The following is a 26,897-nucleotide window of genomic DNA, read 5'->3' as shown; positions in this document are numbered from 1 at the left end:
CTAAGCAGCTTCCTTTAGGGCCCCTACAGAGCCCATTTTGTCTCAGAGTTCTGAGCAGCTTCCTTTAGGGCCCCTACAGAGCCCATATTGTGCCAGAGTTCTGAGCAGCTTCCTTTAGGGCCCCTACAGAGCCCATATTGTCCCAGAGTTCTGAGCAGCTTCCTTTAGGGCCCATACAGAGCCCATTTTGTCCCAGAGTTCTGAGCAGCTTCCTTTAGGGCCCTTACAGAGCCCATTTTGTCCCAGAGTTCTGAGCAGCTTCCTTTAGGGCCCCTACAGAGCCCATATTGTCCCAGAGTTCTGAGCAACTTCCTTTAGGGCCCCTACAGAGCCCATTTTGTCCCAGAGTTCTGAGCAGCTTCCTTTAGGGCCCCTACAGAGCCCATTTTGTCCCAGAGTTCTGAGCAGCTTCCTTTAGGGCCCCTACAGAGCCCATTTTGTCCCAGAATTATGAGCAACTTCCTTGCATGCATGTGTTTCTGTCAGACAGGACAGGATATAGAGTTATGTCTGGTGTGGTACCAGGATATAGACATATGTCTGGTTTAGACTGGGGCAGCTGGTTTAGACTGGGGCAGCTGGTTTGGACACGGCGTCAGCTGGTTTAGACTGGGTCAGCTGGTTTAGACTGGTTGGACCCTCTGCCCTCTAGTGTGAGACTGGGTCAGCTGGTTTGGACTGGGTCAGCTGGTTTGGACTGGGTCAGCTGGTTTGGACTGGGTCAACTGGTTTAGACTTGTTCGGCTGGTTTAGACTGGGTCAGCTGGTTTAGACTGGGTCAGCTGGTTTTGACTGGGTCAGCTGGTTTGGACTGGGGCAGCTGGTTTGGACTGGGGCAGCTGGTTTGGACTGGTTGAACCCTCTGCCCTCTAGTGTGAGACTGGGTCAGCTGGTTTGGACTGGGTCAGCTGGTTTAGACTGGGTCAGCTGGTTTAGACTGGGTCAGCTGGTTTGGACTGGGTCAGCTGGTTTGAACTGGGGCAGCTGGTTTGGACTGGTTGAACCCTCTGCCCTCTAGTGTGAGACTGGGTCAGCTGGTTTAGACTGGGTCAGCTGGTTTAGACTGGGTCAGCTGGTTTGGACTGGGTCAGCTGGTTTAGACTGGGTCAGCTGGTTTGGACTGGGTCAACTGGTTTGGACTGAGGCAGCTGGTTTGGACTGGTTGAACCCTCTGCCCTCTAGTGTGAGACTGGGTCAGCTGGTTTAGACTGGGTCAGCTGGTTTAGACTGGGTCAGCTGGTTTAGACTGGGTCAGCTGGTTTAGACTGGGTCAGCTGGTTTAAACTGGGGCAGCTGGTTTGGACTGGTTGAACCCTCTGCCCTCTAGTGTGAGACTGGGTCAGCTGGTTTGGACTGGGTCAGCTGGTTTAGACTGGGGCACCTGGGTTAGACTGGGACAGCTGGTTTGGACTGGGGCATCTGGTTTGGACTGGTTGAACCCTCTGCCCTCTAGTGTGAGACTGGGTCAGCTGGTTTGGACTGGGTCAGCTGGTTTGGACTGGGGGAGCTGGTTTGGACTGGGGCAGCTGGTTTGGACTGGGGCAGCTGGTTTAGACTGGTTGAACCCTCTGCCCTCTAGTGTGAGACTGGGTCAGCTGGTTTAGACTGGGTCAGCTGGTTTAGACTGGGTCAGCTGGTTTGGACTGGGGCAGCTTGTTTGGACTGGTTGAACCCTCTGCCCTCTAGTGTGAGACTGGGTCAGCTGGTTTGGACTGGCTCAGCTGGTTTAGACTGGGTCAGCTGGTTAGGACTGGGTCAGCTGGTTTGGACTGGGGCAGCTGGTTTGGACTGGTTGAACTCTCTGCCCTCTAGTGTGAGACTGGGTCAGCTGGTTTGGACTGGGTCAGCTGGTTTGGACTGGGTCAACTGGTTTAGACTGGGACAGCTGGTTTGGACTGGGGCAGCTGGTTTAGACTGGGTCAGCTGGTTTGGACTGGATCAGCTGGTTTAGACTGGGTCAGCTGGTTTTGACTGGGTCAGCTGGTTTGGACTGGGGCAGCTGGTTTGGACTGATTGAACTCACTGCCCTCTAGTGTGAGACTGGGTCAGCTGGTTTGGACTGGGTCAGCTGGTTTGGACTGGGTCAACTGGTTTAGACTGGGACAGCTGGTTTGGACTGGGGCAGCTGGTTTAGACTGGTTGAACCCTCTGCCCTCTAGTGTGAGACTGGGTCAGCTGGTTTAGACTGGGTCAGCTGGTTTAGACTGGGTCAGCTGGTTTGGACTGGGTCAGCTGGTTTGAACTGGGGCAGCTGGTTTGGACTGGTTGAACCCTCTGCCCTCTAGTGTGAGACTGGGTCAGCTGGTTTAGACTGGGTCAGCTGGTTTAGACTGGGTCAGCTGGTTTGGACTGGGGCAGCTGGTTTGGACTGGTTGAACCCTCTGCCCTCTAGTGTGAGACAGGGTCAGCTGGTTTGGACTGGCTCAGCTGGTTTAGACTGGGTCAGCTGGTTTAGACTGGGTCAGCTGGTTTGGACTGGTTGAACCCTCTGCCCTCTAGTGTGAGACTGGGTCAGCTGGTTTGGACTGGGTCAGCTGGTTTGGACTGGGGGAGCTGGTTTGGACTGGGACAGCTGGTTTGGACTGGGGCAGCTGGTTTAGACTGGTTGAACCCTCTGCCCTCTAGTGTGAGACTGGGTCAGCTGGTTTAGACTGGGTCAGCTGGTTTGGACTGGGGCAGCTTGTTTGGACTGGTTGAACCCTCTGCCCTCTAGTGTGAGACTGGGTCAGCTGGTTTGGACTGGCTCAGCTGGTTTAGACTGGGTCAGCTGGTTAGGACTGGGGCAGCTGGTTTGGACTGGTTGAACCCTCTGCCCTCTAGTGTGAGACTGTGTCAGCTGGTTTGGACTGGGTCAGCTGGTTTAGACTGGGTCAGCTGGTTTAGACTGGGTCAGCTGGTTTGGACTGGATCAGCTGGTTTGGACTGCGTCAGCTGGTTTGGACTGGTGCAGCTGGTTAGACTGGGTCAGCTGGTTTAAACTGGGGCAGCTGGTTTGGACTGGTTGAACCCTCTGCCCTCTAGTGTGAGACTGGGTCAGCTGGTTTGGACTGGGTCAGCTGGTTTAGACTGGGGCACCTGGGTTAGACTGGGACAGCTGGTTTGGACTGGGGCAGCTGGTTTGGACTGGTTGAACCCTCTGCCCTCTAGTGTGAGACTGGGTCAGCTGGTTTGGACTGGGTCAGCTGGTTTGGACTGGGGGAGCTGGTTTGGACTGGGGCAGCTGGTTTGGACTGGGGCAGCTGGTTTAGACTGGTTGAACCCTCTGCCCTCTAGTGTGAGACTGGGGCAGCTGGTTTAGACTGGGTCAGCTGGTTTGGACTGGGGCAGCTTGTTTGGATTGGTTGAACCCTCTGCCCTCTAGTGTGAGACTGGGTCAGCTGGTTTGGACTGGCTCAGCTGGTTTAGACTGGGTCAGCTGGTTAGGACTGGGTCAGCTGGTTTGGACTGGGGCAGCTGGTTTGGACTGGTTGAACCCTCTGCCCTCTAGTGTGAGACTGTGTCAGCTGGTTTGGACTGGGTCAGCTGGTTTGGACTGGGTCAGCTGGTTTGGACTGGGTCAACTGGTTTAGACTGGGTCAGCTGGTTTAGACTGGGTCAGCTGTTTTGGACTGGGTCAGCTGGTTTAGACTGGGTCAGCTGGTTTGGACTGGGTCAGCTGGTTTGGACTGGTGCAGCTGGTTTGGACTGGTTGAACCCTCTGACCTCTAATGTGAGACTGGGTCAGCTGGATTGGACTGGGACAGCTGGTTTAGACTGGGTCAGCTGGTTTAGACTGGTTGAACCCTCTGCCCTCTAGTGTGAGACTGGGTCAGCTGGTTTGGACTGGGGCAGCTGGTTTGGACTGGGGCAGCTGGGTTAGACTGGTTGAACCCTCTGCCCTCTAGTATGAGACTGGGGCAGCTGGTTTAGACTGGGGCAGCTGGTTTAGACTGGGGCAGCTGGTTTGGACTGGGGCAGCTGGTTTAGACTGGGTCAGCTGGTTTGGACTGGGGCAGCTGGGTTAGACTGGGACAGCTGGTTTGGACTGGGGCATCTGGTTTGGACTGGTTGAACCCTCTGCCCTCTAGTGTGAGACTGGGTCTGCTGGTTTGGACTGGGTCAGCTGGTTAGGACTGGGGGAGCTGGTTTGGACTGGGACAGCTGGTTTGGACTGGGGCAGCTGGTTTAGACTGGGGCAGCTGGGTTAGACTGGTTGAACCCTCTGCCCTCTAGTATGAGACTGGGGCAGCTGGTTTAGACTGGGGCAGCTGGTTTAGACTGGGGCAGCTGGTTTGGACTGGGGCAGCTGGTTTAGACTGGGTCAGCTGGTTTGGACTGGGGCAGCTGGGTTAGACTGGGACAGCTGGTTTGGACTGGGGCATCTGGTTTGGACTGGTTGAACCCTCTGCCCTCTAGTGTGAGACTGGGTCAGCTGGTTTGGACTGGGTCAGCTGGTTTGGACTGGGGGAGCTGGTTTGGACTGGGACAGCTGGTTTGGACTGGGGCAGCTGGTTTAGACTGGTTGAACCCTCTGCCCTCTAGTGTGAGACTGGGTCAGCTGGTTTAGACTGGGTCAGCTGGTTTGGACTGGGGCAGCTTGTTTGGACTGGTTGAACCCTCTGCCCTCTAGTGTGAGACTGGGTCAGCTGGTTTGGACTGGCTCAGCTGGTTTAGACTGGGTCAGCTGGTTAGGACTGGGTCCAGCTGGTTAGGACTGGGTCAGCTGGTTTGGACTGGGGCAGCTGGTTTGGACTGGTTGAACCCTCTGCCCTCTAGTGTGAGACTGGGTCAGCTGGTTTGGACTGGGTCAGCTGGTTTAGACTGGGGCACCTGGGTTAGACTGGGACAGCTGGTTTGGACTGGGGCAGCTGGTTTGGACTGGTTGAACCCTCTGCCCTCTAGTGTGAGACTGGGTCAGCTGGTTTGGACTGGGTCAGCTGGTTTGGACTGGGGGAGCTGGTTTGGACTGGGGCAGCTGGTTTGGACTGGGGCAGCTGGTTTAGACTGGTTGAACCCTCTGCCCTCTAGTGTGAGACTGGGGCAGCTGGTTTAGACTGGGTCAGCTGGTTTGGACTGGGGCAGCTTGTTTGGATTGGTTGAACCCTCTGCCCTCTAGTGTGAGACTGGGTCAGCTGGTTTGGACTGGCTCAGCTGGTTTAGACTGGGTCAGCTGGTTAGGACTGGGTCAGCTGGTTTGGACTGGGGCAGCTGGTTTGGACTGGTTGAACCCTCTGCCCTCTAGTGTGAGACTGTGTCAGCTGGTTTGGACTGGGTCAGCTGGTTTGGACTGGGTCAGCTGGTTTGGACTGGGTCAACTGGTTTAGACTGGGTCAGCTGGTTTAGACTGGGTCAGCCTGTTTGGACTGGGTCAGCTGGTTTAGACTGGGTCAGCTGGTTTGGACTGGGTCAGCTGGTTTGGACTGGTGCAGCTGGTTTGGACTGGTTGAACCCTCTGACCTCTAATGTGAGACTGGGTCAGCTGGATTGGACTGGGACAGCTGGTTTAGACTGGGTCAGCTGGTTTAGACTGGTTGAACCCTCTGCCCTCTAGTGTGAGACTGGGTCAGCTGGTTTGGACTGGGGCAGCTGGTTTGGACTGGGGCAGCTGGGTTAGACTGGTTGAACCCTCTGCCCTCTAGTATGAGACTGGGGCAGCTGGTTTAGACTGGGGCAGCTGGTTTAGACTGGGGCAGCTGGTTTAGACTGGGGCAGCTGGTTTAGACTGGGTCAGCTGGTTTGGACTGGGTCAGCTGGTTTGGACTGGGTCAGCTGGTTTAGACTGGGTCAGCTGGTTTGGACTGGGTCAGCTGGTTTGGACTGGTGCAGCTGGTTAGGACTGGTTGAACCCTCTGACCTCTAATGTGAGACTGGGTCAGCTGGATTGGACTGGGACAGCTGGTTTAGACTGGGTCAGCTGGTTTAGACTGGTTGAACCCTCTGCCCTCTAGTGTGAGACTGGGTCAGCTGGTTTGGACTGGGGCAGCTGGTTTGGACTGGGGCAGCTGGGTTAGACTGGCTCAGCTGGTTTAGACTGGGTCAGCTGGTTAGGACTGGGTCCAGCTGGTTAGGACTGGGTCAGCTGGTTTGGACTGGGGCAGCTGGTTTGGACTGGTTGAACCCTCTGCCCTCTAGTGTGAGACTGGGTCAGCTGGTTTGGACTGGCTCAGCTGGTTTAGACTGGGTCAGCTGGTTAGGACTGGGTCCAGCTGGTTAGGACTGGGTCAGCTGGTTTGGACTGGGGCAGCTGGTTTGGACTGGTTGAACCCTCTGCCCTCTAGTGTGAGACTGGGTCAGCTGGTTTGGACTGGGTCAGCTGGTTTAGACTGGGGCACCTGGGTTAGACTGGGACAGCTGGTTTGGACTGGGGCAGCTGGTTTGGACTGGTTGAACCCTCTGCCCTCTAGTGTGAGACTGGGTCAGCTGGTTTGGACTGGGTCAGCTGGTTTGGACTGGGGGAGCTGGTTTGGACTGGGGCAGCTGGTTTGGACTGGGGCAGCTGGTTTAGACTGGTTGAACCCTCTGCCCTCTAGTGTGAGACTGGGGCAGCTGGTTTAGACTGGGTCAGCTGGTTTGGACTGGGGCAGCTTGTTTGGATTGGTTGAACCCTCTGCCCTCTAGTGTGAGACTGGGTCAGCTGGTTTGGACTGGCTCAGCTGGTTTAGACTGGGTCAGCTGGTTAGGACTGGGTCAGCTGGTTTGGACTGGGGCAGCTGGTTTGGACTGGTTGAACCCTCTGCCCTCTAGTGTGAGACTGTGTCAGCTGGTTTGGACTGGGTCAGCTGGTTTGGACTGGGTCAGCTGGTTTGGACTGGGTCAACTGGTTTAGACTGGGTCAGCTGGTTTAGACTGGGTCAGCCTGTTTGGACTGGGTCAGCTGGTTTAGACTGGGTCAGCTGGTTTGGACTGGGTCAGCTGGTTTGGACTGGTGCAGCTGGTTTGGACTGGTTGAACCCTCTGACCTCTAATGTGAGACTGGGTCAGCTGGATTGGACTGGGACAGCTGGTTTAGACTGGGTCAGCTGGTTTAGACTGGTTGAACCCTCTGCCCTCTAGTGTGAGACTGGGTCAGCTGGTTTGGACTGGGGCAGCTGGTTTGGACTGGGGCAGCTGGGTTAGACTGGTTGAACCCTCTGCCCTCTAGTATGAGACTGGGGCAGCTGGTTTAGACTGGGGCAGCTGGTTTAGACTGGGGCAGCTGGTTTAGACTGGGGCAGCTGGTTTAGACTGGGTCAGCTGGTTTGGACTGGGTCAGCTGGTTTGGACTGGGTCAGCTGGTTTAGACTGGGTCAGCTGGTTTGGACTGGGTCAGCTGGTTTGGACTGGTGCAGCTGGTTAGGACTGGTTGAACCCTCTGACCTCTAATGTGAGACTGGGTCAGCTGGATTGGACTGGGACAGCTGGTTTAGACTGGGTCAGCTGGTTTAGACTGGTTGAACCCTCTGCCCTCTAGTGTGAGACTGGGTCAGCTGGTTTGGACTGGGGCAGCTGGTTTGGACTGGGGCAGCTGGGTTAGACTGGTTGAACCCTCTGCCCTCTAGTATGAGACTGGGGCAGCTGGTTTAGACTGGGGCAGCTGGTTTAGACTGGGGCAGCTGGTTTAGACTGGGGCAGCTGGTTTGGACTGGGGCAGCTGGTTTAGACTGGGTCAGCTGGTTTGGACTGGGGCAGCTGGTTTAGACTGGGGCAGCTGGTTTAGACTGGGGCAGCTGGTTTAGACTGGGGCAGCTGGTTTGGACTGGGGCAGCTGGTTTAGACTGGGGCAGCTGGTTTAGACTGGTTGAACCCTCTGCCCTCTAGTGTGAGACTGGGTCAGCTGGTTTGGACTGGGTCAGCTGGTTTAGACTGGGGCACCTGGGTTAGACTGGGACAGCTGGTTTGGACTGGGGCAGCTGGTTTGGACTGGTTGAACCCTCTGCCCTCTAGTGTGAGACTGGGTCAGCTGGTTTGGACTGGGTCAGCTGGTTTGGACTGGGGGAGCTGGTTTGGACTGTGGCAGCTGGTTTGGACTGGGGCAGCTGGTTTAGACTGGTTGAACCCTCTGCCCTCTAGTGTGAGACTGGGGCAGCTGGTTTAGACTGGGTCAGCTGGTTTGGACTGGGGCAGCTTGTTTGGATTGGTTGAACCCTCTGCCCTCTAGTGTGAGACTGGGTCAGCTGGTTTGGACTGGCTCAGCTGGTTTAGACTGGGTCAGCTGGTTAGGACTGGGTCAGCTGGTTTGGACTGGGGCAGCTGGTTTGGACTGGTTGAACCCTCTGCCCTCTAGTGTGAGACTGTGTCAGCTGGTTTGGACTGGGTCAGCTGGTTTGGACTGGGTCAACTGGTTTAGACTGGGTCAGCTGGTTTAGACTGGGTCAGCTGGTTTGGACTGGGTCAGCTGGTTTAGACTGGGTCAGCTGGTTTGGACTGGTGCAGCTGGTTAGGACTGGTTGAACCCTCTGCCCTCTGTCATGTCCATGTAAACCATGTTTCCCTGTCATCCTGAAATATCAATCTAATGTAGCTAAGTGTTTCTTTATGGGGGTCAGGTCAGCTAGGTCTCTATGGGGGGGCAGCTGTACAGGAAGAGACTGACCCTCCCCATCCCTCAAACTGGCACAGAAATAACAGGAGACCTGAGCCGTAAGAAATGGTTCCCTTTCTGTTGGTTTAAGGAAGGTCAAATTGACTGCATATGTTATCTTTCACCCTGACACAGTGGTTGTCCTTATCTCCCCAATTTCACTACATTTGCACACACTGTATATAGACTTTTCTATTGTGTTTTTGACCGTACGCTTGTTTATTCCATGTGTCGCGCTGCTTTGCTTTATCTTGGCCAGGTCGCAGTTGTAAATGAGAACTTGTTCTCAACTAGCCTACCTGGTTAAATACAGGTGTTCTCAACTAGCCGACCTGGTTAAATAAAGGTGTTCTCAACTAGCCTACCTGGTTAAATAAAGGTGTTCTCAACTAGCCTACCTGGTTAAATACAGGTGTTCTCAACTAGCCTACCTGGTTAAATACAGGTGTTCTCAACTAGCCGACCTGGTTAAATAAAGGTGTTCTCAACTAGCCTACCTGGTTAAATAAAGGTGTTCTCAACTAGCCTACCTGGTTAAATACAGGTGTTCTCAACTAGCCGACCTGGTTAAATAAAGGTGTTCTCAACTAGCCTACCTGGTTAAATAAAGGTGTTCTCAACTAGCCTACCTGGTTAAATAAAGGTGTTCTCAACTGGCCTACCTTGTTAAATACAGGTGTTCTCAACTAGCATACCTGGTTAAATAAAGGTGTTCTCAACTGGCCTACCTGGTTAAATAAAGGTGTTTTCAACTAGCCTACCTGGTTAAATACAGGTGTTCTCAACTAGCCTACCTGGTTAAATAAAGGTGTTCTCAACTAGCCTACCTGGTTAAATACAGGTGTTCTCAACTAGCCTACCTGGTTAAATAAAGGTGTTCTCAACTAGCCTACCTGGTTAAATACAGGTGTTCTCAACTAGCCTACCTGGTTAAATACAGTTGTTCTCAACTAGCCTACCTGGTTAAATACAGGTGTTCTCAACTAGCCTACCTGGTTAAATACAGGTGTTCTCAACTAGCCTACCTGGTTAAATACAGGTGTTCTCAACTAGCCTACCTGGTTAAATACAGGTGTTCTCAACTAGCCTACCTGGTTAAATACAGTTGTTCTCAACTAGCCTACCTGGTTAAATACAGGTGTTCTCAACTAGCCTACCTGGTTAAATACAGGTGTTCTCAACTAGCCTACCTGGTTAAATACAGGTGTTCTCAACTAGCCTACCTGGTTAAATACAGGTGTTCTCAACTAGCCTACCTGGTTAAATACAGGTGTTCTCAACTAGCCTACCTGGTTAAATACAGGTGTTCTCAACTAGCCTACCTGGTTAAATACAGGTGTTCTCAACTAGCCTACCTGGTTAAATACAGGTGTTCTCAACTAGCCTACCTGGTTAAATACAGGTGTTCTCAACTAGCCTACCTGGTTAAATAAAGGTGTTCTCAACTAGCCTACCTGGTTAAATACAGGTGTTCTCAACTAGCCTACCTGGTTAAATACAGGTGTTCTCAACTAGCCTACCTGGTTAAATACAGGTGTTCTCAACTAGCCTACCTGGTTAAATACAGGTGTTCTCAACTAGCCTACCTGGTTAAATAAAGGTGTTCTCAACTAGCCTACCTGGTTAAATAAAGGTGTTCTCAACTAGCCTACCTGGTTAAATACAGGTGTTCTCAACTAGCCTACCTGGTTAAATACAGGTGTTCTCAACTAGCCTACCTGGTTAAATAAAGGTGTTCTCAACTAGCCTACCTGGTTAAATACAGGTGTTCTCAACTAGCCTACCTGGTTAAATACAGGTGTTCTCAACTAGCCTACCTGGTTAAATAAAGGTGTTCTCAACTAGCCTACCTGGTTAAATACAGGTGTTATCAACTAGCCTACCTGGTTAAATAAAGGTGTTCTCAACTAGCCTACCTGGTTAAATACAGGTGTTCTCAACTAGCCTACCTGGTTAAATAAAGGTGTTCTCTACTAGCCTACCTGGTTAAATAAAGGTGTTCTCAACTAGCCTACCTGGTTAAATACAGGTGTTCTCAACTAGCCTACCTGGTTAAATACAGGTGTTCTCAACTAGCCTACCTGGTTAAATACAGGTGTTCTCAACTAGCCTACCTGGTTAAATACAGGTGTTCTCAACTAGCCTACCTGGTTAAATACAGGTGTTCTCAACTAGCCTACCTGGTTAAATAAAGGTGTTCTCAACTAGCCTACCTGGTTAAATAAAGGTGTTCTCAACTAGCCTACCTGGTTAAATACAGGTGTTCTCAACTAGCCTACCTGGTTAAATAAAGGTGTTCTCAACTAGCCTACCTGGTTAAATAAAGGTGTTCTAAACTAGCCTACCTGGTTAAATAAAGGTGTTCTCAACTAGCCTACCTGGTTAAATACAGGTGTTCTCAACTAGCCTACCTGGTTAAATACAGGTGTTCTCAACTAGCCTACCTGGTTAAATACAGGTGTTCTCAACTAGCCTACCTGGTTAAATACAGGTGTTCTCAACTAGCCTACCTGGTTAAATACAGGTGTTCTCAACTAGCCTACCTGGTTAAATAAAGGTGTTCTCAACTAGCCTACCTGGTTAAATAAAGGTGTTCTCAACTAGCCTACCTGGTTAAATACAGGTGTTCTCAACTAGCCTACCTGGTTAAATAAAGGTGTTCTCAACTAGCCTACCTGGTTAAATAAAGGTGTTCTCAACTAGCCTACCTGGTTAAATAAAGGTGTTCTCAACTAGCCTACCTGGTTAAATACAGGTGTTCTCAACTAGCCTACCTGGTTAAATACAGGTGTTCTCAACTAGCCTACCTGGTTAAATACAGGTGTTCTCAACTAGCCTACCTGGTTAAATACAGGTGTTCTCAACTAGCCTACCTGGTTAAATAAAGGTGTTCTCAACTAGCCTACCTGGTTAAATAAAGGTGTTCTCAACTAGCCTACCTGGTTAAATACAGGTGTTCTCAACTGGCCTACCTGGTTAAATAAAGGTGTTCTCAACTGGCCTACCTGGTTAAATAAAGGTGTTCTCAACTGGCCTACCTGGTTAAATAAAGGTGTTCTCAACTGGCCTACCTGGTTAAATAAAGGTGTTCTCAACTGGCCTACCTGGTTAAATAAAGGTGTTCTCAACTGGCCTACCTGGTTAAATAAAGGTGTTCTCAACTGGCCTACCTGGTTAAATAAAGGTGTTCTCAACTGGCCTACCTGGTTAAATAAAGGTGTTCTCAACTGGCCTACCTGGTTAAATAAAGGTGTTCTCAACTGGCCTACCTGGTTAAATAAAGGTGTTCTCAACTAGCCTACCTGGTTAAATACAGGTGTTCTCAACTAGCCTACCTGGTTAAATACAGGTGTTCTCAACTAGCCTACCTGGTTAAATACAGGTGTTCTCAACTAGCCTACCTGGTTAAATAAAGGTGTTCTCAACTAGCCTACCTGGTTAAATACAGGTGTTCTCAACTAGCCTACCTGGTTAAATACAGGTGTTCTCAACTAGCCTACCTGGTTAAATACAGGTGTTCTCAACTAGCCTACCTGGTTAAATAAAGGTGTTCTCAACTAGCCTACCTGGTTAAATAAAGGTGTTCTCAACTAGCCTACCTGGTTAAATAAAGGTGTTCTCAACTAGCCTACCTGGTTAAATACAGGTGTTCTCAACTAGCCTACCTGGTTAAATACAGGTGTTCTCAACTAGCCTACCTGGTTAAATACAGGTGTTCTCAACTAGCCTACCTGGTTAAATACAGGTGTTCTCAACTAGCCTACCTGGTTAAATACAGGTGTTCTCAACTAGCCTACCTGGTTAAATAAAGGTGTTCTCAACTAGCCTACCTGGTTAAATACAGGTGTTCTCAACTAGCCTACCTGGTTAAATACAGGTGTTCTCAACTAGCCTACCTGGTTAAATAAAGGTGTTCTCAACTAGCCTACCTGGTTAAATACAGGTGTTCTCAACTAGCCTACCTGGTTAAATAAAGGTGTTCTCAACTAGCCTACCTGGTTAAATACAGGTGTTCTCAACTAGCCTACCTGGTTAAATACAGGTGTTCTCAACTAGCCTACCTGGTTAAATACAGGTGTTCTCAACTAGCCTACCTGGTTAAATACAGGTGTTCTCAACTAGCCTACCTGGTTAAATAAAGGTGTTCTCAACTAGCCTACCTGGTTAAATAAAGGTGTTCTCAACTAGCCTACCTGGTTAAATACAGGTGTTCTCAACTAGCCTACCTGGTTAAATACAGGTGTTCTCAACTAGCCTACCTGGTTAAATACAGGTGTTCTCAACTAGCCTACCTGGTTAAATACAGGTGTTCTCAACTAGCCTACCTGGTTAAATAAAGGTGTTCTCAACTAGCCTACCTGGTTAAATAAAGGTGTTCTCAACTAGCCTACCTGGTTAAATAAAGGTGTTCTCAACTAGCCTACCTGGTTAAATACAGGTGTTCTCAACTAGCCTACCTGGTTAAATAAAGGTGTTCTCAACTAGCCTACCTGGTTAAATAAAGGTGTTCTCAACTAGCCTACCTGGTTAAATAAAGGTGTTCTCAACTAGCCTACCTGGTTAAATAAAGGTGTTCTCAACTAGCCTACCTGGTTAAATACAGGTGTTCTCAACTAGCCTACCTGGTTAAATACAGGTGTTCTCAACTAGCCTACCTGGTTAAATACAGGTGTTCTCAACTAGCCTACCTGGTTAAATACAGGTGTTCTCAACTAGCCTACCTGGTTAAATACAGGTGTTCTCAACTAGCCTACCTGGTTAAATAAAGGTGTTCTCAACTAGCCTACCTGGTTAAATAAAGGTGTTCTCAACTAGCCTACCTGGTTAAATACAGGTGTTCTCAACTAGCCTACCTGGTTAAATAAAGGTGTTCTCAACTAGCCTACCTGGTTAAATAAAGGTGTTCTCAACTAGCCTACCTGGTTAAATAAAGGTGTTCTCAACTAGCCTACCTGGTTAAATACAGGTGTTCTCAACTAGCCTACCTGGTTAAATACAGGTGTTCTCAACTAGCCTACCTGGTTAAATACAGGTGTTCTCAACTAGCCTACCTGGTTAAATACAGGTGTTCTCAACTAGCCTACCTGGTTAAATAAAGGTGTTCTCAACTAGCCTACCTGGTTAAATAAAGGTGTTCTCAACTAGCCTACCTGGTTAAATACAGGTGTTCTCAACTGGCCTACCTGGTTAAATAAAGGTGTTCTCAACTGGCCTACCTGGTTAAATAAAGGTGTTCTCAACTGGCCTACCTGGTTAAATAAAGGTGTTCTCAACTGGCCTACCTGGTTAAATAAAGGTGTTCTCAACTGGCCTACCTGGTTAAATAAAGGTGTTCTCAACTGGCCTACCTGGTTAAATAAAGGTGTTCTCAACTGGCCTACCTGGTTAAATAAAGGTGTTCTCAACTGGCCTACCTGGTTAAATAAAGGTGTTCTCAACTGGCCTACCTGGTTAAATAAAGGTGTTCTCAACTGGCCTACCTGGTTAAATAAAGGTGTTCTCAACTGGCCTACCTGGTTAAATAAAGGTGTTCTCAACTAGCCTACCTGGTTAAATACAGGTGTTCTCAACTAGCCTACCTGGTTAAATAAAGGTGTTCTCAACTAGCCTACCTGGTTAAATAAAGGTGTTCTCAACTAGCCTACCTGGTTAAATACAGGTGTTCTCAACTAGCCTACCTGGTTAAATACAGGTGTTCTCAACTAGCCTACCTGGTTAAATACAGGTGTTCTCAACTAGCCTACCTGGTTAAATACAGGTGTTCTCAACTAGCCTACCTGGTTAAATAAAGGTGTTCTCAACTAGCCTACCTGGTTAAATAAAGGTGTTCTCAACTAGCCTACCTGGTTAAATACAGGTGTTCTCAACTAGCCTACCTGGTTAAATACAGGTGTTCTCAACTAGCCTACCTGGTTAAATACAGGTGTTCTCAACTAGCCTACCTGGTTAAATACAGGTGTTCTCAACTAGCCTACCTGGTTAAATACAGGTGTTCTCAACTAGCCTACCTGGTTAAATAAAGGTGTTCTCAACTAGCCTACCTGGTTAAATACAGGTGTTCTCAACTAGCCTACCTGGTTAAATACAGGTGTTCTCAACTAGCCTACCTGGTTAAATACAGGTGTTCTCAACTAGCCTACCTGGTTAAATACAGGTGTTCTCAACTAGCCTACCTGGTTAAATAAAGGTGTTCTCAACTAGCCTACCTGGTTAAATAAAGGTGTTCTCAACTGGCCTACCTGGTTAAATAAAGGTGTTCTCAACTGGCCTACCTGGTTAAATAAAGGTGTTCTCAACTGGCCTACCTGGTTAAATAAAGGTGTTCTCAACTGGCCTACCTGGTTAAATAAAGGTGTTCTCAACTAGCCTACCTGGTTAAATAAAGGTGTTCTCAACTAGCCTACCTGGTTAAATACAGGTGTTCTCAACTAGCCTACCTGGTTAAATACAGGTGTTCTCAACTAGCCTACCTGGTTAAATACAGGTGTTCTCAACTAGCCTACCTGGTTAAATAAAGGTGTTCTCAACTAGCCTACCTGGTTAAATAAAGGTGTTCTCAACTAGCCTACCTGGTTAAATACAGGTGTTCTCAACTAGCCTACCTGGTTAAATACAGGTGTTCTCAACTAGCCTACATGGTTAAATAAAGGTGTTCTCAACTAGCCTACCTGGTTAAATAAAGGTGTTCTCAACTAGCCTACCTGGTTAAATAAAGGTGTTCTCAACTGGCCTACCTGGTTAAATAAAGGTGTTCTCAACTGGCCTACCTGGTTAAATAAAGGTGTTCTCAACTGGCCTACCTGGTTAAATAAAGGTGTTCTCAACTGGCCTACCTGGTTAAATAAAGGTGTTCTCAACTGGCCTACCTGGTTAAATAAAGGTGTTCTCAACTGGCCTACCTGGTTAAATAAAGGTGTTCTCAACTGGCCTACCTGGTTAAATAAAGGTGTTCTCAACTAGCCTACCTGGTTAAATACAGGTGTTCTCAACTAGCCTACCTGGTTAAATAAAGGTGTTCTCAACTAGCCTACCTGGTTAAATAAAGGTGTTCTCAACTAGCCTACCTGGTTAAATACAGGTGTTCTCAACTAGCCTACCTGGTTAAATACAGGTGTTCTCAACTAGCCTACCTGGTTAAATACAGGTGTTCTCAACTAGCCTACCTGGTTAAATACAGGTGTTCTCAACTAGCCTACCTGGTTAAATAAAGGTGTTCTCAACTAGCCTACCTGGTTAAATAAAGGTGTTCTCAACTAGCCTACCTGGTTAAATAAAGGTGTTCTCAACTAGCCTACCTGGTTAAATACAGGTGTTCTCAACTAGCCTACCTGGTTAAATAAAGGTGTTCTCAACTGGCCTACCTGGTTAAATAAAGGTGTTCTCAACTGGCCTACCTGGTTAAATAAAGGTGTTCTCAACTGGCCTACCTGGTTAAATAAAGGTGTTCTCAACTGGCCTACCTGGTTAAATAAAGGTGTTCTCAACTGGCCTACCTGGTTAAATAAAGGTGTTCTCAACTGGCCTACCTGGTTAAATAAAGGTGTTCTCAACTGGCCTACCTGGTTAAATAAAGGTGTTCTCAACTAGCCTACCTGGTTAAATAAAGGTGTTCTCAACTAGCCTACCTGGTTAAATACAGGTGTTCTCAACTAGCCTACCTGGTTAAATACAGGTGTTCTCAACTAGCCTACCTGGTTAAATACAGGTGTTCTCAACTAGCCTACCTGGTTAAATAAAGGTGTTCTCAACTAGCCTACCTGGTTAAATAAAGGTGTTCTCAACTAGCCTACCTGGTTAAATACAGGTGTTCTCAACTAGCCTACCTGGTTAAATACAGGTGTTCTCAACTAGCCTACATGGTTAAATAAAGGTGTTCTCAACTAGCCTACCTGGTTAAATAAAGGTGTTCTCAACTAGCCTACCTGGTTAAATAAAGGTGTTCTCAACTGGCCTACCTGGTTAAATAAAGGTGTTCTCAACTGGCCTACCTGGTTAAATAAAGGTGTTCTCAACTGGCCTACCTGGTTAAATAAAGGTGTTCTCAACTGGCCTACCTGGTTAAATAAAGGTGTTCTCAACTGGCCTACCTGGTTAAATAAAGGTGTTCTCAACTGGCCTACCTGGTTAAATAAAGGTGTTCTCAACTGGCCTACCTGGTTAAATAAAGGTGTTCTCAACTAGCCTACCTGGTTAAACCTGGTTACAGGTGTTCTCAACTAGCCTACCTGGTTAAATACAGGTGTTCTCAACTAGCCTACCTGGTTAAATAAAGGTGTTCTCAACTAGCCTACCTGGTTAAATAAAGGTGTTCTCAACTAGCCTACCTGGTTAAATACAGGTGTTCTCAACTAGCCTACCTGGTTAAATACAGGTGTTCTCAACTAGCCTACCTGGTTAAATACAGGTGTTCTCAACTAGCCTACCTGGTTAAATAAAGGTGTTCTCAACTAGCCTACCTGGTTAAATAAAGGTGTTCTCAACTAGCCTACCTGGTTAAATAAAGGTGTTCTCAACTAGCCTACCTGGTTAAATACAGGTGTTCTCAACTAGCCTACCTGGTTAAATAAAGGTGTTCTCAACTAGCCTACCTGGTTAAATACAGGTGTTCTCAACTAGCCTACCTGGTTAAATACAGGTGTTCTCAACTAGCCTACCTGGTTAAATACAGGTGTTCTCAACTAGCCTACCTGGTTAAATAAAGGTGTTCTCAACTTGCCTACCTGGTTAAATACAGGTGTTCTCAACTAGCCTACCTGGTTAAATACAGGTGTTCTCAACTAGCCTACCTGGTTAAATACAGGTGTTCTCAACTAGCCTACCTGGTTAAATACAGGTGTTCTCAACTAGCCTACCTGGTTAAATAAAGGTGTTCTCAACTAGCCTACCTGGTTAAATAAAGGTGTTCTCAACTAGCCTACCTGGTTAAATAAAGGTGTTCTCAACTAGCCTACCTGGTTAAATAAAGGTGTTCTCAACTAGCCTACCTGGTTAAATAAAGGTGTTCTCAACTAGCCTACCTGGTTAAATACAGGTGTTCTCAACTAGCCTACCTGGTTAAATAAAGGTGTTCTCAACTAGCCTACCTGGTTAAATACAGGTGTTCTCAACTAGCCTACCTGGTTAAATACAGGTGTTCTCAACTAGCCTACCTGGTTAAATACAGGTGTTCTCAACTAGCCTACCTGGTTAAATACAGGTGTTCTCAACTAGCCTACCTGGTTAAATACAGGTGTTCTCAACTAGCCTACCTGGTTAAATACAGGTGTTCTCAACTAGCCTACCTGGTTAAATACAGGTGTTCTCAACTAGCCTACCTGGTTAAATACAGGTGTTCTCAACTAGCCTACCTGGTTAAATACAGGTGTTCTCAACTAGCCTACCTGGTTAAATAAAGGTGTTCTCAACTAGCCTACCTGGTTAAATACAGGTGATCAACAACTAAAAATAGCTCACTTGCTTTGTCTGACTTCAGGTAATTGACGTAGTTGAGTGAACTGAACTTTGTCCAGATGACTTGCAGTTGACTGGCTGTGACTTGTGTGTTCTTTTCTTTGTAGCGTGATAATCATTTTCAGAGTTTATGGTTAGATTGGATCCTCTGTTTGGGGGTCATGAAGGAAATTTACATCCTTATGATCAAGTAATCGAAAGGAATATCTCTTTCTCGCTCCCCCCCTCTCCCTCTCTCTCTCTCTCTCTCTCTCTGTCTCTCCCCCCCTCTCTCTCCCTCACTCACTCACTCACTCTCCCTCTCTTGCTCCCCTCCTCTCTGTCTCTCTCTCTCCCCCTCTCGTTCTCTCTCTTTCTCTCCCCCTCTCGTTCTCTCTCGCTTCCCCCCCCTCTCCGTCTTCTAGAATAATGTCAGAGAAGAGAGCAGTTCATCAGCCCACCAGGGCCCAGGGGAGCGGAGAGGACCAGAGCACCGGTCAGCCCAGAGGCCTGCTGCCCTCCCTTGGGCCCAGAGTCATGCTACCGGAGGCAGCCTGCAGAAAGACGGGCCGGGGGCCTTCCTCCTGGACCTCAGCAACTTCCCTGACCTCTCCAAGGCTGATATAAACAGACAGAACCCCAACATACAGGTAATACTGAGACACAGACAGATGAATAAATGGAGTTGGTTGGTTCTTCTATCCGTATGGGACCTAAAAATCGAACAAGGAATATTCTCCCTCGTCGGGACATTTCCCAGGTTCCCCGTGAGGAAAAAGTCTAATTTAATTTTAGGGATTAGAATTAGGTTACAGTTACAATTATGGATAGGGTATAGGGTATAGGGTTAGGGTATAGGGTTAGGGTATGGGTATAGGGGTAGGGTATAGGGTATGGGTATAGGGTTAGGGTATAGGGTTAGGGTATGGGTATAGGGTTAGGGTATAGGGTATTGGGTATAGGGTATGGGTATAGGGTATGGGTATAGGGTTAGGGTATAGGGTATGGGTATAGGGTTAGGGTATAGGGTATAGGTATAGGGTATGGGTATAGGGTTAGGGTATAGGGTATGGGTATAGGGTTAGGGTATAGGGTATGGGTATAGGGTATGGGTATAGGGTATAGGGTATGGGTATAGGGTTAGCGTATAGGGTTAGGGTTTAGGGTTACCGGTCAGGGTTAGTGTTATGGTAAGGGTTAGGGTTACTTGTCAGGGTTAGTGTTATGGTAAGGGTTAGGTTTAGAGAAAATAGGATTTTGAATGGAAATACATTTTAGGTCCCCACGAAGAACATTGTGTGTGTGTGTGTGTGTGTGTGACCACATGGCTGCCCAAGCACACCGAGCAGGAAGAGCAAACAGGAAGAGGCAGAATACACTGGTGCACATCACTACCCCCTTTCTCTGTCCCCCCCCCCTCTCTGTCTCTCTCTCTGCCTGTCTCTCTCTCTCTCTCTGTCCCTGTCTCTCTCTCTCTCTCTCTGTCTTTCCATCTCCCCACTTCTCTCTCTCTCTCTGTCTCTCTGTCTCTGTCTTTCCATCTCCCCCTTTCTCTGTCCCCCCTCTCTGTCTCTGTCTCTGCCTGTGTCTCTCTCTGTCTCTGCCTGTCTCTCCCTCTCTTTCTCTGTCCCCCCCTCTCTCTCTCTCTCTGTCCCCCCCTCTCTCTGCCTGTCTCTCTCTCTCTCTCTGTGTTTCCATCTCCCCACTTCTCTCTCTCTGTCTCTCTGTCTCTGCCGGTCTCTCTCTCTCCCTCTCTCTCTCTGTCCCTGTCTCTCTCTCTCTGTCTTTCCATCTCCCCACTTCTCTCCCTCTCTCTCTCTGTCTGTCTGTCTCTGTCTTTCCATCTCCCCACTTCTCTCTCTCTCTCTCTGTCTTTGTCTAGGAGGAGAAGAGTCAACAATAAGACAGGGTTCAGGGTATAGGAGGAGACGAGGAGAAGAGTCAACATTAAGACAGAGGGGGTTCAGGGTATAGGAGGAGACGAGGAGAAGAGTCAACAATAAAACAGAGGGGGTTCAGGGTATAGGAGGAGACGACGAGAAGAGTCAACAATAAGACAGAGGGGGTTCAGGGTATAGGAGGAGAAGAGGAGAAGAGTCAACAATAAGACAGGGTTCAGGGTATAGGAGGAGACGAGGAGAAGAGTCAACATTAAGACAGGGTTCAGGGTATAGGAGGAGACGAGGAGAAGAGTCAACATTAAGACAGGGTTCAGGGTATAGGAGGAGACGAGGAGAAGAGTCAACATTAAGACAGAGGGGGTTCAGGGTATAGGAGGAGACGAGGAGAAGAGTCAACATTAAGACAGGGTTCAGGGTATAGGAGGAGAGGAGGAGAAGAGTCAACATTAAGACAGGGTTCAGGGTATAGGAGGAGACGAGGAGAAGAGTCAACAATAAGACAGGGTTCAGGGTATAGGAGGAGAAGAGTCAACAATAAGACAGAGGGGGTTCAGGGTATAGGAGGAGACGAGGAGAAGAGTCAACAATAAGACAGGGTTCAGGGTATAGGAGGAGACGAGGAGAAGAGTCAACAATAAGACAGGGTTCAGGGTATAGGAGGAGACGAGGAGAAGAGTCAACAATAAGACAGAGGGGGTTCAGGGTATAGGAGGAGACGAGGAAAAGAGTCAACAACAAGACAGGGTTCAGGGTATAGGAGCAGACGAGGAGAAGAGTCAACAATAAGACAGAGGGGGTTCAGGGTATAGGAGGAGAAGAGTCAACAATAAGACAGGGTTCAGGGTATAGGAGGAGACGAGGAGAAGAGTCAACAATAAGACAGGGTTCAGGGTATAGGAGGAGAAGAGGAGAAGAGTCAACAATAAGACAGGGTTCAGGGTATAGGAGGAGACGAGAAGAAGAGCCAACATTAAGACAGGGTTCAGGGTATAGGAGGAGACGAGGAGAAGAGCCAACAATAAGACAGGGTTCAGGGTATAGGAGGAGACGAGGAGAAGAGTCAACATTAAGACAGAGGGGGTTCAGGGTATAGGAGGAGAAGAGGAGAAGAGACAACATTAAGACAGGGTTCAGGGTATAGGAGGAGACGAGGAGAAGAGTCAACAATAAGACAGGGTTCAGGGTATAGGAGGAGACGAGGAGAAGAGTCAACATTAAGACAGGGTTCAGGGTATAGGAGGAGACGAGGAGAAGAGTCAACAATAAGACAGGGTTCAGGGTATAGGAGGAGACGAGGAGAAGAGTCAACAATAAGACAGAGGGGGTTCAGGGTATAGGAGGAGACGAGGAGAAGAGTCAACATTAAGACAGAGGGGGTTCAGGGTATAGGAGGAGACGAGGAGAAGAGCCAACAATAAGACAGAGGGGGTTCAGGGTATAGGAGGAGACGAGAAGGGTATAGGTATCTCAAGATGCAGGAAGAGAGGGAGCAGGTCTGGGGAGAAGGAGCGATTGAACCAATGAGTGAGGGGTCTGTGAGAGGAGGAGGAGAGTATGGGGGGACCTCTTTGATCCTAAGATTCATGTTCTGGAGAAGGTTGAGCATATCCTTCATGTCCTGGAGAAGGTTGAGCATATCCTTCATGTCCTGGAGAAGGTTGAGCAGACCCTTCATGTCCTGGAGAATTTTGAGCAGACCCTTCATGTTCTGGAGAAGGTTGAGCAGACACTTCATGTTCTGGAGAAGGTTGAGCAGACCCTTCATGTTCTGGAGAAGGTTGAGCAGACCCTTCATGTTCTGGAGAAGGTTGAGCAGATCCTTCATGTCCTGGAGAAGGTTGAGCAGACCCTTCATGTTCTGGAGAAGGTTGAGCAGACCCTTCATGTTCTGGAGAAGGTTGAGCAGATCCTTCATGTCCTGGAGAAGGTTGAGCAGATCCTTCATGTTCTGGAGAATGTTGAGCAGATCCTTCATGTCCTGGAGAAGGTTGAGCAGATCCTTCATGTCCTGGAGAAGGTTGAGCAGACCCTTCATGTTCTGGAGAAGGTTGAGCAGACCCTTCATGTTCTGGAGAAGGTTGAACAGATCCTTCATGTCCTGGAGAAGGTTGAGCAGATCCTTCATGTCCTGGAGAAGGTTGAACAGATCCTTCATGTCCTGGAGAAGGTTGAACAGATCCTTCATGTCCTGGAGAAGGTTGAACAGATCCTTCATGTCCTGGAGAAGGTTGAACAGATCCTTCATGTCCTGGAGAAGGTTGAACAGATCCTTCATGTCCTGGAGAAGGTTGAACAGATCCTTCATGTCCTGGAGAAGGTTGAACAGATCATTCATGTCCTGGAGAAGGTTGAGCAGATCCTTCATGTCCTGGAGAAGGTTGAACAGATCCTTCATGTCCTGGAGAAGGTTGAACAGATCCTTCATGTCCTGGAGAAGGTTGAGCAGATCCTTCATGTCCTGGAGAAGGTTGAACAGATCCTTCATGTCCTGGAGAAGGTTGAACAGATCCTTCATGTCCTGGAGAGGTTGAGCAGACCCTTTGAACTCACTGTTTAGGTGGAGAGGATTGAGGTGGGTGAGGGGGTAGTTGGGGCATTGTATTGGGGTGGAGGTTGGCCCCTCTCTTCTGGGAGGCACAGGAGTTAGGAAGGACAGAAGGGAAGGAGGGGGGGACCACATTAAATTTGACTGCTGCTACCCAGACGGGCTCAGTGGGACTGCTCAGGGGTGATCGTTACATCAGAGCAACTGGTATTTTGTGTCAGAAATATCTAGAATGTAGTATTAGAAGGAAACAATGCAGACATTGATGAAGTACAACTCCAATACATAATGGGCAGTTGTTTCTCCAGACAGACTCTGACCTTTGACCCTGAGCCTCTCTCTCTCTCTCTCCTCCAGGTGACCATAGAGGTGGTGGACGGTCTAGAGGCAGCAGAGCCTGAGAAAGGCCTGAAGAAAGAGAACAAACCAGGATGGGCTGCTCCCAACTGGAGAAACTGGTGGAAAACCTCCTCCACCTCCTCCTCGGTCTCGACCCCCCGCAGGCCCGAGGAGCAGGCGCCCTACAGGGGAGAAGGAGAAGGACGAGGGGGAGGTAAAGGGGGTGTTGGTAACACAGAGGATAGTAACTTCCTAAAGCCACTTGGGGACTGGGAGAGGAGAGGAGGAGGAGCAGGAGGAGGAGGAGGAGGCACCAGCAAGGCTCAGACTGAATATGGTGAGTGTTGTGTGTGTGTGTGAGGGGACCAAGCTAAATAGACAGTCTAGAGGTCTGGTTCTGATGTGACCTAGCTACATAGACAGTCTAGAGGTCTGGTTCTGATGTGACCTAGCTACATAGACAGTCTAGAGGTCTGGTTCTGATGTGACCTAGCTACATAGACAGTCTAGAGGTCTGGTTCTGATGTGACCTAGCTACATAGACAGTCTAGAGGTCTGGTTCTGATGTGACCTAGCTACATAGACAGTCTAGAGGTCTGGTTCTGATGGGATCTAGCTACATAGACAGTCTAGAGGTCTGGTTCTGATGGTACCTAGCTACATAGACAGTCTAGAGGTCTGGTTCTGATGTGACCTAGCTACATAGACTGTCTAGTGGTCTGGTTCTGATAGTTAGCAGATAGCTGACACCATAATAACAACAGTGTAGTTAGCAGATAGCTGACACCATAATAACTACAGTGTAGTTAGCAGAGAGCTGACACCATAATAACTACAGTGTAGTTAGTTGACACCATAATAACTACAGTGTAGTTAGCAGATAGCTGACACCATAATAACTACAGTGTAGTTAGCTGACACCATAATAACTACAGTGTAGTTAGCAGATAGCTGACACCATAATAACTACAGTGTAGTTAGCAGATAGCTGACACCATAATAACTACAGTGTAGTTAGCAGATAGCTGACACCATAATAACTACAGTGTAGTTAGCTGACACCATAATAACTACAGTGTAGTTAGCAGAGAGCTGACACCATAATAACTACAGTGTAGTTAGCAGATATCTGACACCATAGTAACTACAGTGTAGTTTGCTGACACCATAATAAGTAGAGTGTAGTTAGCAGATAGCTGACACCATAATAACTACAGTGTAGTTAGCAGATAGCTGACACCATAATAACGACAGTGTAGTTAGCAGAGAGCTGACACCATAATAACTACAGTGTAGTTAGCAGATAGCTGACACCATAATAACTACAGTGTAGTTAGCAGATAGCTGACACCATAATAACTACAGTGTAGTTAGCAGAGAGCTGACACCATAATAACTACAGTGTAGTTAGCAGATAGCTGGCACCATAATAACTACAGTGTAGTTAGCAGATAGCTGGCACCATAATAACTACAGTGTAGTTAGCAGATAGCTGACACCATAATAACTACAATGTAGTTAGCAGAGAGCTGACACCATAATAACTACAGTGTAGTTAGCAGATAGCTGACACCATAATAACTACAGTGTAGTTAGCAGAGAGCTGACACCATAATAACTACAGTGTAGTTAGCAGATAGCTGACACCATAATAACTACAGTGTAGTTAGCAGATAGCTGACACCATAATAACTACAGTGTAGTTAGCAGTTAGCTGACACCATAATAACTACAGTGTAGTTAGCTGACACCATAATAACTACAGTGTAGTTAGCTGACACCATAATAACTACAGTGTAGTTAGCAGATAGCTGACACCATAATAACGACAGTGTAGTTTGCAGACTGCTGACACCATAATAACGACAGTGTAGTTAGCAGACACCATAATAACTACAGTGTAGTTAGCAGAGAGCTGACACCATAATAAGTAGAGTGTAGTTAGCAGATAGCTGACACCATAATAACTACAGTGTAGTTAGCAGATAGCTGACACCATAATAACTACAGTGTAGTTAGCTGGCACCATAATAACTACAGTGTAAATAGCTAGCACCATAATAACTACAGTGTAGTTAGCAGATAGCTGACACCATAATAACTACAGTGTAATTAGCTAGCACCATAATAACTACAGTGTAGTTAGCAGATAGCTGACACCATAATAACTACAGTGTAGTTAGCAGATAGCTGACACCATAATAACAACAGTGTAGTTAGCAGATAGCTGACACCATAATAACTACAGTGTAGTTAGCTGACACCATAATAACTACAGTGTAGTTAGCTGACACCATAATAACTACAGTGTAGTTAGCAGATAGCTGACACCATAATAACTACAGTGTAGTTAGCTGACACCATAATAACTACAGTGTAGTTTGCAGATGGCTGACACCATAATAACTACAGTGTAGTTTGCAGAGAGCTGACACCATAATAACTACAGTGTAGTTAGTTGACACCATAATAACTACAGTGTAGTTAGCAGATAGCTGACACCATAATAACTACAGTGTAGTTAGCTGACACCATAATAACTACAGTGTAGTTAGCAGATAGCTGACACCATAATAACTACAGTGTAGTTAGCAGATAGCTGACACCATAATAACTACAGTGTAGTTAGCTGACACCATAATAACTACAGTGTAGTTAGCAGAGAGCTGACACCATAATAACTACAGTGTAGTTAGCAGATATCTGACACCATAGTAACTACAGTGTAGTTTGCTGACACCATAATAAGTAGAGTGTAGTTAGCAGATAGCTGACACCATAATAACTACAGTGTAGTTAGCAGATAGCTGACACCATAATAACGACAGTGTAGTTAGCAGATAGCTGACACCATAATAACTACAGTGTAGTTAGCAGAGAGCTGACACCATAATAACTACAGTGTAGTTAGCAGAGAGCTGACACCATAATAACTACAGTGTAGTTAGCAGAGAGCTGACACCATAATAACTACAGTGTAGTTAGCAGAGAGCTGACACCATAATAACTACAGTGTAGTTAGCAGATAGCTGACACCATAATAACTACAGTGTAGTTAGCAGTTAGCTGACACCATAATAACTACAGTGTAGTTAGCTGACACCATAATAACTACAGTGTAGTTAGCTGACACCATAATAACTACAGTGTAGTTAGCAGATAGCTGACACCATAATAACTACAGTGTAGTTAGCAGAGAGCTGACACCATAATAACTACAGTGTAGTTAGCAGAGAGCTGACACCATAATAACTACAGTGTAGTTAGCAGATAGCTGACACCATAATAACTACAGTGTAGTTAGCAGATAGCTGACACCATAATAACTACAGTGTAGTTAGCAGTTAGCTGACACCATAATAACTACAGTGTAGTTAGCTGACACCATAATAACTACAGTGTAGTTAGCTGACACCATAATAACTACAGTGTAGTTAGCAGATAGCTGACACCATAATAACGACAGTGTAGTTTGCAGACCGCTGACACCATAATAACGACAGTGTAGTTAGCAGACACCATAATAACTACAGTGTAGTTAGCAGAGAGCTGACACCATAATAAGTAGAGTGTAGTTAGCAGATAGCTGACACCATAATAACTACGGTGTAGTTAGCAGATAGCTGACACCATAATAACTACAGTGTAGTTAGCAGATAGCTGACACCATAATAACTACAGTGTAGTTAGCAGATAGCTGACACCATAATAACTACAGTGTAGTTAGCAGATAGCTGACACCATAATAACTACAGTGTAGTTAGCTGACACCATAATAACTACAGTGTAGTTAGCAGAGAGCTGACACCATAATAACTACAGTGTAGTTAGCAGATATCTGACACCATAGTAACTACAGTGTAGTTTGCTGACACCATAATAAGTAGAGTGTAGTTAGCAGATAGCTGACACCATAATAACTACAGTGTAGTTAGCAGATAGATGACACCATAATAACGACAGTGTAGTTAGCAGATAGCTGACACCATAATAACTACAGTGTAGTTAGCAGAGAGCTGACACCATAATAACTACAGTGTAGTTAGCAGAGAGCTGACACCATAATAACTACAGTGTAGTTAGCAGAGAGCTGACACCATAATAACTACAGTGTAGTTAGCAGATAGCTGACACCATAATAACT

General features: G+C 47.3%; 1 protein-coding gene across 2 annotated transcripts in view; it reads left to right on the top strand.

The window, feature by feature from the left end:
* ism1 (isthmin 1) overlaps positions 1-26,897 on the top strand; it is a 94,278-nt gene that overhangs the window by 15,172 nt on the left and 52,209 nt on the right. For both annotated transcript variants that reach the window (XR_010460646.1, XM_065007801.1), the window contains exons 2-3: positions 18,394-18,618; positions 22,772-23,090. Coding sequence is in view for 1 of the 2 variants with exons in the window: in XM_065007801.1 (XP_064863873.1) it covers positions 18,394-18,618; positions 22,772-23,090 (544 nt within the window). In the remaining variant the exon portion in view is untranslated. The remainder of the gene's footprint in view (positions 1-18,393; positions 18,619-22,771; positions 23,091-26,897) is intronic.

Source organism: Oncorhynchus nerka, linkage group LG23, assembly GCF_034236695.1.
Source record: "Oncorhynchus nerka isolate Pitt River linkage group LG23, Oner_Uvic_2.0, whole genome shotgun sequence".
Lineage (NCBI taxonomy): Eukaryota > Metazoa > Chordata > Actinopteri > Salmoniformes > Salmonidae > Oncorhynchus > Oncorhynchus nerka.
The sequence above is the reverse complement of the archived record's forward strand: the minus strand, read 5'-3'. Positions and strand labels throughout refer to the sequence as shown.